The following is a 13716-nucleotide window of genomic DNA, read 5'->3' as shown; positions in this document are numbered from 1 at the left end:
TTTTATAAAGTTTTTCAAACTTATCTTTTAAATGTTTCTTTGTAATTTTATAATGATGGTTTTTTGATTTTTCAGTAACATTTTCAATAATTTTATAGTGATTAGGTGTCAAAATTTTTTCTAAATTATAACAAATATTTTTTATAACATTCTTACTTGTAAAAAATCTATATTTTGCTTCGTTTCGGGCGTGTATCAATAAATTTCTTTGATATTGTTTAGTAATATTTTCTGCTTTTTTCGATTTAATTGGTGATCTTACTTTTAATGATGGTGGAATTATATGATTGGAAACGCACCTTTGAAGAAAGATTAATTGGTTTTTTGATATTGCATTTCTAATTTTTTGTTCTTGAAGTTTTACTGTCGAATTATATATCTCCTCGCTGTAGGAATTAGTTATAAAATGTTTCAATGTCATATCTTGTTGTACGTGAATATATATATATATATTTTTGAATATAAAGCATAAAAAACAGCTGCGTACAAACTAAATTTATTCTTCGTAATATTTCGATTTAAATTTAGTTTGTACGCAGCTGTTTTTTATGCTTTATATTCAAAAATATATATATATATATTCACGTACAACAAGATATGACATTGAAACATTTTATAACTAATTCCTACAGCAAGGAGATATATAATTCGACAGTAAAACTTCAAGAACAAAAAATTAGAAATGCAATATCAAAAAACCAATTAATCTTTCTTCAAAGGTGCGTTTCCAATCATATAATTCCACCATCATTAAAAGTAAGATCACCAATTAAATCGAAAAAAGCAGAAAATATTACTAAACAATATCAAAGAAATTTATTGATACACGCCCGAAACGAAGCAAAATATAGATTTTTTACAAGTAAGAATGTTATAAAAAATATTTGTTATAATTTAGAAAAAATTTTGACACCTAATCACTATAAAATTATTGAAAATGTTACTGAAAAATCAAAAAACCATCATTATAAAATTACAAAGAAACATTTAAAAGATAAGTTTGAAAAACTTTATAAAATGACTTACAATAAACAAAAACAATCAAACGGATTGAATAAAAATATAGTTAAATCTGGAATCTTAAATTTATCGCAAACTCGGTTAGACACCTCCACAATAAATCTCCTAAATCTTGGACCAAATTTTGCACCGTCGTTTAAAAAGTTGCCTTATATGGAAATTTTAACGCCGATCGAATCTTTTGCTTTACATTTAGAAAAAAAGAGTAAAAAATCTGATGCAGAAAAGATTCGACAAAACGTGAGTAAAATTCTTATTAAAAATATCAAACATAGATTACCCGATAATTTATCAAAAGAACAAAGATTATCTTTAAATAATTTGAAGAAAAAAATGAATGGTTTAGCAGTTTATCCATTTGATAAAGGAACAGGATTTGTACTTATAAACGAAGAGGACGCATTTTATAAATTGGAAGAGGAAATTAAACACTCAGTAACTATCAACTATGACCCGACTCAAACCCTTATGACTAAATTCCAGAAACTATTATGCAGGTTACGAAAACAAAAAAAGTTAGATAACAAGACTTATTTTCAAATGTACCCTTCTGACTGCGTACCTCCACGTTTATATGGGGTCATAAAAGCTCACAAGCCAGAAAAGAACTATCCAATGCGGCCAGTCGTTTCTACTATAGGTACCCCACCATATGGATCATCAGAACATCTTGTAAAAATTATACAACCAACCTTAAACAAAAACAAAACAAGATTATTAAACTCCTCCTCGTTTGTCAACGAAGCAAAATCTTGGTTAATTGATCCAAGTGAAATTCAAGTTTCTTTTGATGTGGTGGCGTTATATCCCTCCATTCCAATTGACAGAGCAATTCCTGTGATTATCGATATTTTAAACAACGATATTGATAATCTTAAAAAAAGAACCAAACTAACTCTTAGTGATATACATGAAATGATCGAACTCTGCCTTAACCAATGTTATTTTTTATACAAAAATGAGATAAGATCTATACCGAATTCGGGACCTATAGGTTTGTCCTTAATGGTCGTAGTTGCCGAAGCGTTTTTACAGCATTTGGAAGCAAAAGCTCTTATTATTGCTGAGGTTGGTCAATTTTCGCCAAAGACTTACAGAAGGTATGTAGATGACAGTCATGCAAGGTTCGACTCAATACAAAATCATGATAAGTTTCTGGAGTTGTTAAATGAACAAGATCCAGCAATAAAATATACTTCAGAAAAAGAAAACAATAAAAAGGAATTAAACTTCTTGGATATAACTGTAACCAATACTAATAACTCATACTATAACTTCAAAATCCATAGAAAGTCGGCTATCACTAATATACAAATAAAACCTACATCAAACGTTAATCCAAAAATAGTTATGGGTGTTTTTAAAGGTTTTTTATCTCGTGCCGTTAAAATTTGTTCCAAAAAATATCTTGATGATGAAATACAGTTTTTAATAAATATGTTTGCAGAAAATGGACACGATAGATTAAAGCTTGAAACAACTGCTAAGAACTATATTCAGAAAAGAATCAACCTTTCTAAAATAAATTATAATAAAACAGAAACATTTAAATATACAGTTAAACTTCCATGGCTCCCAAGAATAGGTCCAAAACTAAGAAAAGAACTTAAACCTTACAACGTCAGAATAATATTTACTACACCACCTACGTTAAAAAACATCTTATGCAACAACAAGTCTAAGTTAATTCCAAATAGCAATCCCGGTGTCTACAAACTCACATGCTCTTGTGGCAGTATATACATAGGCGAAACAAAAAAGAAGATTTTAACGAGATGCATTGAACATCAAAAAAACTATTTAAAAGGTAAATGGGATGCATCTGGTGCAACCGAACATGGTCGAGAATGTAATGGCATGTTTGATTGGTCAAATCCGAAAACTCTAGCAATAAAATCAGAGTACGATCAACGCAAAGTTAGAGAATCACTTGAAATTAATTACGCCTCAACATACCAAGAAATAAAAAATGCTCCAATACTTCTGAACCGTGACAATGGCATTAAAATTTCTACAAACAGTTGGAGACCTCTGTTTCAAAAAATTATCCAAAAAAAAGGAGTCAAATAATATTTGCTAGTTTTATATTTACGTTATTATGTAATCATTTATGGCTTCTTTTTAATGTCTTCTTTGACGTTTTTAAGTAATATTTGTAACGGTTTTTTGTATTATATTTTACGTCTGATGACGATCTGTGCAAAAGCAGATCGAAATATTACGAAGAATAAATTTAGTTTGTACGCAGCTGTTTTTTATGCTTTATATTCAAAAATATATATATATATATACATATATATATATTTATATATATATATATATATATATAAATATACATATATATATATTTATATATATATATATATATATATATATATATATATATATATATATACATATATATATATATATATATATATATATATATATATATATATATATATGTATATATATATATATATATACATATATATATATATATATATATATGTATATATATATATATTTATATATATATATATATGTATATATATATATATAAATATATATATATATATATATATGTATATATATATATATATATGTATATATATATATATATATATATATATATATATATATATATATATATATTTATATATGTATATATATATGTATATATATATATATATATATATATATATATATATATATATATATATATATATATATATATATATATATATATATAATAGATTTGGGGTTGTTTATAAATTAAGTCACTCAACTTTTGATCTTTTTCACCCCTTCCTTCCCCCTCGTCTTTACATCGTAACACTTTTTTAAGTTCCGTCCGAGTCGTCACAAGTTTACTCTTTTACTGCTTATGTTCCCTCCCCTCTCCCTTCCTCCCTCCCTCCGTCTTTCTTACTAGAGCGTGACGTAATTTATGGACTTATAAAATCTCTTAAAAAATGAATTCAGTCATTTGAGTTTATCATTATGAAACCTTTTGGTTCAATTCTCTGTAAGCAATAAGCATGTCAGTGTCTCACCCTAATCAAAAAATATTTCTCTAGACGATGAGTTAAAGCTTGGGAAGACTTTATTAAGGTCTTTTAGGCTCAAACACATTAATGAAGCACATTTAATTGACTCCTGTCAACCAAGTTATAGTTTTAAAAAAAATTTCAAAAAATCAGGTTTAAAGGATAAAAAAGATATGGATATTTAATAAAAAAGCCAAAAACGAAGTTCATTTCTATAAAAATGAAGAGAAGCAGTTTGAGGTAAACATATTTAATACCACTATCGATACTCTTGTTCAATAAATAAGATACAGACTTTAAGTTGCATAAAAGTTGCCAAACGGTGTCCATCATTGAAGAAAAGCGGTCGTTTAGTAGCCTATTTCTAGTCAAGACAGCGCTAAAATCTAAAATGACTCCAGACCGACTTACAATTCTGCTAGTGAGCACAACCTCCCAAAATCTTTATGCTAAAACAAAGCTATTGCAAATTTCGCTATGAATAAAGTTCTGATTGGCAATTTCTCATAAAGGAGGCCGTAGAATAGCTATTACACCTTAAGCTTACAGTTACTAGCAATATAATAAAGTCAGTTACTTGTCTGTTTGTATACTTTTAAATTTATTTATTTTTTTTCAGTTTTTCTTAAAAAAATAATAGCCTCCAAGTAAAAAAGATCTTTTTGGCCTTGGGGAGGTGAATTCAGTAAAAAAATATTTAATTTTAGACAGAAAACCGGAGATTTCTGTTCGAATTTTAGGGAATAAGTTTAAGGCAAGTGCTTCCACTATACAAAGAGTGAAGAGAAATTGTGGCTATAAATCCTGTAAAAAGAAAAAAAATTCTTGTCGTGAAGAAAAGCAAGAAAATGTCGCAATTCGTTGTTCAAAACTTCTCTATAAAAAATTGTGTTCCAAAAAATCTTGTTTGATGATTGACAATAAAAATTATTGTGCTGCATATTTCCGATCTCTTCCAAGACACCAATATTGTTCAGCAATTAATTGCAAGAAACTAAATTCCAATTATAAATGCATTGGAATGCAAAAATTCGTTAGAAAACGCATAGTATGGCAAACAATTTGTGAATGTGGTAAAAGAAGCTCTTGGTTTGTGACTACGAGAACAATTAACACCAAAATATATATAAAAGAATGCCTCAAGGAAAGCCTTTTGCTGTTTTTAAAAACACACGAGTAATCCGTTATATTGGCCTAATTTAGCATCATGTCACTACTCTGGTACAACTTTAAACTGGCTTAGAAAACATAAAGTAGATTTCGTTGAAAAACACTGCAATCCATCGAATTGTCCCGATTTACGTATAAAAATATATTAGAGTTCTTGTCAAAAGAAAACTAATGTTCAATGTAAAAGAAGCCAAACACATTAAATACTTCAAAAATAAATGGATTAAAGCTACGAAGAAAGTCCAGCCAAAGACTATGCAAAAGCTGATGTCGAGTGTAAAACGCAAAGTGCGCGCGTTCTCATGTAGGGGAGAACGGGGTGAGATGGGACAAAAAAATTTGATTACGTGCTGCGTTTTAAATTTTCCACAAAAACCATACAAATCGGATTAAAACTATAGTCCAATGAATTGTTATGTTATATTATTGCGAAACCCATAATTTAACCATCAAATTAAGTTCAAGGGCTTGGTTTTTTAAAGTGGCACTGTTTGTCCCATGTCACCCCATGTTGGGGTGAAATGGGACAATGGTTTTGGTGAAATGAGACAAAAATAATTTTAAGCATTATTTTATTGTTTATTCTACTCCTTATAAAACATAACAATACAAAAAATTTATTTATGTTTAACAAAAATAAAATACCATTCTAAATGCATTTGTAACTTTGTTCAACAGGTTGCTTGATGTTTAAATTGAGTCAAAATTACGTTGATGCATGGAGGAGGATGGGGTAACTTTTTTTCTTTTTCTTATCTTTATCTTCTTTTTTTCTTTTACATTTTGATAAAATTTTAACTAGTTCATTTCTTGTTGGTGTGTCAGTCAATACCAGAGACCTAGAACATTTTCTTTTTGCACTTTTTCTCTTTGCCACCCTTTCACCCGCTTTTGGAAATGTCCTTATATCTTCTGCTGTCCAATGGTAGGTAGAAGTGCTGATTTGCTGTTTCTTTTCATTAATAACTTCAGATACAATACGCAGTAATGTGGGGATTGTTTGTTTGTCAGAATTGTCATTTGCTGGAATTGGTCGATCAGATACATAAGAACATAAAAAGTCGACATCACTGAAAACATATGGATCGTACGGGAAAATGCCAGCTGCTTTAAAGCCATTTTGAATGTTTTGGGAAATGAAGGCTCTCCTATAAGCTATTCCTAAATTTTCAGAAATGTCATATATTGTCATAGGAGTATTTGGATGTGCCTTTAACCATAAATCACATGCTGAATTGTAAAATTTCTTTAACGGCCCAAATACTGATCTGTCAAGTGGTTGGAGTTTGTGGCTGCAATGGGGTGGCAATGTCAAGAACACAACATTGCTTTCCTTAGCTTTATCCATCAGTTAAATTGATATATGAGTTTTGTGGTTGTCCATTATTAAAAGTAATGGATGATCCTTGCTAGGATGTCCATACCCCACAAAATGATCAAACCATTTGAAAATAATTTCTGAATTTATCCATTCACTAGGATTAGCATCACCTTTTGTACCTGTTGGTGCACCTTTAAGCATATGGCAACGAAAGTGGACACGAGGAAATATCAAAAACAGTGAAATAAAATTTCCAAGGGCATTAATGCAACACACCATTGCAACTAGGGTTCCCCTTTCAGCAGAAGTTACCTGTCCTACTTGCTTTACTCCTTTACCAGCAATCACTTTCACTGGCTTATGAACAGTTGTCAGACCTGTTCATCAACATTGTAAATGCAATCAGCAGAAAAGTTATAGCGCTTCTGCACACTTGTCAAGGTTTTTGAAGAAAGTAACGGGTGATGCGGAAGTTATCGGACAAAATAAAAACGTCAATAACTTATTTATAAATAAAAAAACAAACTACTATTATATTTTTTTTAAATAAAGCATTTATCTTTTAATAAAAATATATTATTTTTTATATGAAAAAACACCATCATCTGCAATTGATCTCAATTTTGCTCTGACGCCTTTCATATGCGACTGTAAAAAGTTTAAATCAATTTCTTGTAGTTTTAGTTTAATGCGATCAATCAAAACTTGCTCTGTTGAAGCTTGCCAATCTCCCTCGTAAACCTTCTGTGCCAAATGTCCCCAAAAATTTTCAATTGGTCGTGCTTGAGGCACATTTGGGGGATTGGATTCTTTATCAACGTAATAGACATATTGGTCCATCCAATTTAGAGAATGTTTAGAATAATGAGAACTTGCTAAATCTGGCCAAAATAAATAGTTAAAGTCTCCATGATACTTGTGAATAAATGGAAGAAGTTGTTTTTCTAAACATTCATTAATATAGATTGATGAACTGATCGCTACAGCCATGGAAAGGCGAAACAATGGCTCGGACATACCACGGTCAGATATGGCTATCCACATTATTAATTTTTTTGGAAATTTCTCTTTTCCTATAAAACGAACACTTTCTGGGCATGTCTTTTTGTTGTTTGTGTAGTATCTAGAATTTCCAGGCATGTTGTCCCCTGCAAAACAAAAGCATTTTTCGTCATCGATGACTAGAATCGATTTTGTGTTATAGAGTTCGTTAACTAGTTTCCTGCTTCTTTTCTTTGCCTTTATTTGTTGTTCTATAGTGTATTTTAGAGTCTTTTCACGTTTTCTATATTTAATATTCATTTTTTTTAACTGACGACCAATTGCCGATTGATATACACTGAATTTAATACCTATTTTTCTCTGACTGACCCCTTTTCGATTGTTGACAAGTCTCGTTAATTCGGCTTTCTTTTCTCTAGTCCAGGATGTCGGACGACCAGGGTGCTTTCTATCAGAAAACGATTAAATAGTTTCAAGTCTTTTTAGGTTATCATATATTGTACTTCGAGCAAATCCTTCCTTTTCAAAATGATTTACGATTTTTTATTTTTTTATTTAAGGTTTATTTACAAAAAAACATTTTTAGTCGCTTTCGAAAAGATTCTCGTTCAGCTGCATTTAATGCCTACGCATAAAACCAAAAAAACTAATTATTATGCTTAAATAATGAAATTAGGATTTGTCCGATAACTTCCGCATCACCCGTTATCTACATTTGTGCGATTGAAACTAGTTGTTTGACTGAGGCTGGTAGCTTCTGGCGTACGAATAGATAATTTTGTACGATTTAAGAATAAATAAAACCATTGAGTTCCTGCTGTTTCAATCTTTTTCCAGTTTTCTAGTATTTTAATGTCATTTTTAATTGCATACTGATATGCAAGTTGCTTTGTTTCTTTAACATCAAGTCCATAATGCATATTAGATGCTTGACGAAGATATATTGAAAGTTCATCTTCTTGTGTCTTATTAAAAATATATTTATGTTGTTCATCAAAGTATAAGTTACTGTAAGAAGTTTCTTTTTTAACCTTTATTTTCCGCTGTAAACTTGATTTTAAAATTGTATACTCTAGTGCAGCTGCTCGTAGTGATAAACTCCTAGATTCGACAGCCATCACAGCAGCTTTTATTGTATGAGCATCAGGCTTTAACCGACTTGTCACTCGTTTGTACTTTCTTGTCATCTGAAAAATTATTGCTCATATTACTCACTCCATTATTAAAAAAAATTATGCTCTTTTTAATTGCATTAATTAAAATCCAGATTAGGCTATAAATTTTAAATTTATTTTAATGAAAATAAAATAGTATCACAACCCTAAAAAACTTATAATGTGATTAAATTTAATAAGGCTAACAGTGAAGAACTTTATTTAAACTGAATTTAAAATACAAAAATGATTGGCATTAAAAAAATACTTACTGTGAAAGATGTCTTCAGGACAAAGAAACAAAGAAATCCAATATAATTATTATTATTTTCTACGATAAAAAACACTTTACTATAAAGTAAACATTGAAATCTTTTCATAAACATAAACATAATTTTCTGTTCACTTGCTTTTTTACAAAAATATTGATTATACAAGTTAAAGTACAGTAAATTAAAAAAATGATAAAATTGAACAGTGTCCCATTTCACCACAATTCTCCTGTCCCAAGTCACCCCATCGCTAGTAGGTGTGAGAAAAACTTTATTTTATATAGTTCTCGTAGCCATATGCTAATCATATTTCTTCAGTAGTTAAATAAAACAATAGTGAATAATTAAAAACCATAAACATAAAAATATATGCAAACAACACATAAATATTTAATATTAATGATGTCTTCAAAATCCAGGAAAATTGTTAGATTTTTACATATTCGCAAATAATCCGAAAAAAAAATACTTCTGAAACTTAAAAAACACAATAATATGAAGAAGCTGTTGCAAACTTATAACATATATAAAAAACTTTTTCTTTATTAAATTTTTTACTGAGATATTGCCAAGTCCCATCTCACCCCATGTCCCATCTCACCCCGTTCTCCCCTACAAAACTTCACAAACTTTCCTAAGTGATTTTTAAGAATATTAGTATAGGGGAGGATGGGGTAAGATGACGAATGGGGCAAGATGACAACCTACCATTATCTTCAAAATTCAACTAAACATGAAATCTGACTGTAGCTGAGAGCGATGTAGATTATATCTACTAAATTTATTTATGTTTTCTTTATAAATATTATTTTCTGGATGAAAGATAAGTATTAAATAAGGTTTTTCCGATATTAGGAAAAAAAAAAAATTCACTTGCATTTGATTTTTTTTCATCATTACATCACCAGCTAAAAGTAAGCGAGAATTTTTCGTTTAGCTTGTTCAATTTGGAAGCTAAACGAGTAGTATTAAGCTATGATAACTTATTTATGTATCGTTCTGAATCACCTTTGAAGATTGTGTAGTCTAGCGGCAAGATGAACGGGATAAGATGACTCGTTCGTCGTTTTGCCGAAGTACATGTTTTACTATAAACTGTATGAACACTGCCTCTAGTTTTGTTTAACTTAAATCTTGTTGCCTAGTTGTGTTTAACTTATAACAATAAACACAATTATAATAAAAAAATTAGAATAATAATTAAAGTTACTTTAAAGTTAATTAAGTTTAGTTATGTTGTGAATATTATTATTTATGCATATGTCAATTTTAGTTATGCGTATATCTATATATTTATATATGTATATATATGTATATACATATATAAATATATATATGTATATACATATATATACATATATATATTTAAACAACTTTAAAAAGTATTCTACACAATAGAGTGCTCAATGTTCTTAAAAGAACAGAGCAATTATATTAGTAGTAGAAAATGAATGTATGTATATGTATATGTATGTATAAAACAAATTATATATATATATATATATATATATATATATATATATATATATATATATATATACATATACATATATATATATATATATATATATATATATATATATATATATATATATATATATATATATATATATATATATACATATATATACATATATATATTTAAACAACTTTAAAAAGTATTCTACACAATAGAGTGCTCAATGTTCTTAAAAGAACAGAGCAATTATATTAGTAGTAGAAAATCACTTAACAAAAATTTTTTCCATTTAACACTGTGTTTCATCAACAAAGATTCATCAGAAATGTATTTCTGATGAATCTTTGTTGATGAAACACAGTGTTAAATGGAAAAAATTTTTGTTAAGTGATTTTCTACTACTAATATATATACATATATATATATATATATATAAATATATATATATATATATATATATATATATACATACATATACATATATATATATATATATATATGTGTGTGTGTGCGTGTGTGTGTGTGTGTGTATGTGTGTGTGTGTAAAGTATATTTCTAATATGGTACATGTATTTGCATGTTATTTGTTTATATTGACAGTCCCATTTATACTATTGTGTTATTTGTAGTTATTAAAATGGTTCGCAACTATATCAGAACTACAAGTAGAGGTGCCAATGGAAATTGGACCATGCAGAACATGACTCAAGCTATTGAAGCTTGCAATTCCAATGCTTGCAGCAAGAACCAAGCTGCTGTAAATTTTGGAGTTCCAGAAGCAACACTAAGGCGTTACTTTAAAAAATCTTCGGATCAATTTCCAATCAGCAATGGAAGGTTTCGTCCTATATTTTCAATAAAAATGGAAAAATTATTTGCAGAATATTTAATTGAGTTGAGCAAAAGATTTTTTGGCATGACCAAAGTACAGCTCAGAAAATTTGCATTTGAATTTGCAGAACATAATAATGTTCAACATAATTTTAACAGGGAATTAAAAATTGCTGGTCTTGACTGGTTAAGTGGATTTTTGAAACGCCACAACAATATTTTATTACGAACTCCTGAAATGACGTATTTGGGTAGAATTCAAGGTTTTAACTCCCCACAGGTTGCAATATTTTTTGATTTACTTCGAGATCTCTTGAGAACGCATAAATTTTTACTTTCAAGAATCTTTAATGCTGATGAAAGTGGGTTAGCCACTGTACCAACAAAAATCCCAAAAGTATTTTTATTCAAAAGCATTAAAAGAGTGGGCAAAGTTGTTTCTGCTGAAAGAGAAAAAACCGTAACTATAGTTTGTAGCATGAATGCTGTTGGAACTCACATACCTCCAGCTTTTATTTTTCCACGAAAAAGAATGCGGCATGATTTTCTGGACAATTCTCCACTTGATTCAGTTGGCTTTGCCCATAACTCTGGTTGGATGATGCAGGAATTTTTTGTAGATTATTTAAAGCACTTTGCTTATCACACAAAACCAACTATTGCTGATCCTGTTCTGTTAATTGTGGATAACCATAACTCACACATAAGTATTTCAGCCATTGAATACTGCAGAAAACATTCAATTGTAATGCTAACATTGCCACCACATGCCACCCATATGATGCAACCTCTGGATGTTACCTTCTTTTCACCATTCAAAACTTACTACAATCAAGCTTGTGATAACTGGATGGTGAATTATCCAGGTAGACCAATCACTGAAACACAGATTCCTGCACTTGTAAGACATGCATATGACCGATCAGCAACAACTGGCATTGCAAGAAAAGGATTTGAAGAAACTGGAATCTGGCCCTTCAATCCGCAGATGTAAATTATATATTATTTAGACAGTTCGGTTTTTTATTTGTTTCTTAAAACTAAAAGTTAAAAAATGTTTGTCTTTGTCTACAAATCTTTACCTGACAATTTATAATTTAAATAAGCTAATAACTTCAGCTTATCTATAATATTGGACAATTATGCTAAATCATAGAATATGAAATAACGTAAAATTAACCATTCTGAGAACATTCGAGAACATTCGACCTTATCCTATTGCTTGTAGGGTTACAAATAGTGCTAGCCGTAAACGAAAATTTAAGCGAGCAGAAGTTGCAACAAGTTCCCCTTTTAAAGCTGCAGTTCAATTAGCTGCACTCGAGAAAAAAGAAAAATTGATGAAGCAAAAAATAAAGAAAGCTGTGAGAGAAATTAAGGGCCAGCTTAAAAAAACAGCTGTAACTAACGATAGAAAGAAAAATGACCAAGCCAAAAAAAGAGCGAAAAAAAAATCCAAAAATCAAGTTTCAAAAATAGTTGACAAAACTGAAAAAATTTCATGTTGGTATTGGGAAATTATCTATAGTGATCCTAATGATCCATTGCTTGATGATGACTGGGATATGTGTAAATCCTGTGAACACTGGTGTCGTTTAACTTGTGGGCAATATGTTGAACGCAAATTTACTTGTACTGTATGCTACTCTTGTGTAGCTTAGCAACTATTACATTGTTTTATTGCGCATTAAAATATTTTGTTTGACATTTGTTTTATTTTGTTGTTTTGGAATTTACTATGAACTGATTAGCAGGTTTTTTGGCATAGCCCTATATAAATATATAAACTTAATTTTTATCAAAAATTACACCACTATTTATAATACTTATTTTATAAACTAGAATTTATGATACCGTGATATTTAAGACAGTAATGGTATCATGGAATTAACTTATCTTAAAATCGTTAACCGATGTTACCTCAAATCGTCATCTTGCCCCGTATGCGGGGCAAGATGACGATTTGAGGTAACATCGGTTAATGAGTTTTTTCCAGACTATTTTCAATTTTTATAAGGTTTTTTTGATACATCAGTAGCACATGATAATTTTTAATCACTTCTTGATAAAGTTTTATTTATTGGAACACTTATAGACTAAGATATAAGTGCTTTTCAAAACGTTCGTCATCTTGCCCCATGTTCCCCTACGTACTTTTAAAATATATATATATATATATATATATATATATATATATATATATATATATATATATATATATATATATATATATATATATATATATATATATATATATATATATATATAACATTCAATATCGAAATACAATAGTTTAATAAATATCTTTTAAAATAACCGCGCAGATTTTTTCTGGCACATGTCATTAAAAAAGATTAGTTAAAAATAAAGTGAAATTAGAAAGTTATTGAAAGTTATAAACGAATAAAAAGATTGAAGAAAAATAAACATGAAAAAAAGAATAAATGAATAAAAGAAC

General features: G+C 29.0%; 2 protein-coding genes across 2 annotated transcripts in view; one reads left to right on the top strand and one right to left on the bottom strand.

The window, feature by feature from the left end:
* LOC136081166 (uncharacterized) overlaps position 1 on the bottom strand; it is a 3372-nt gene extending 3371 nt beyond the window's left edge. The window contains exon 1 of the mRNA XM_065798463.1: position 1. This exon is cut by the window's left edge and continues 2022 nt beyond it. Within this exon, the coding sequence (XP_065654535.1) occupies position 1 (1 nt within the window).
* A 1016-nt stretch (positions 2-1017) lies between these two features.
* Positions 1018-3090, top strand: LOC136081165 (uncharacterized). The gene has a single exon (XM_065798462.1). It carries the CDS (start codon positions 1018-1020, stop codon positions 3088-3090), a length of 2073 nt encoding a protein of 690 aa, XP_065654534.1.
* The last annotated feature ends 10626 nt before the right edge of the window (positions 3091-13716 follow it).

This window comes from Hydra vulgaris, chromosome 06, assembly GCF_038396675.1.
Source record: "Hydra vulgaris chromosome 06, alternate assembly HydraT2T_AEP".
Classification (NCBI taxonomy): Eukaryota; Metazoa; Cnidaria; class Hydrozoa; order Anthoathecata; family Hydridae; genus Hydra; species Hydra vulgaris.
This window is presented reverse-complemented; position numbering and strand designations above follow the sequence as displayed.

Bases quoted from the DNA above. Each gene is read 5' to 3' on its own strand.
- LOC136081165 (XM_065798462.1), top strand. From the start codon at position 1,018: ATGACTTACAATAAACAAAAACAATCAAACGGATTGAATAAAAATATA.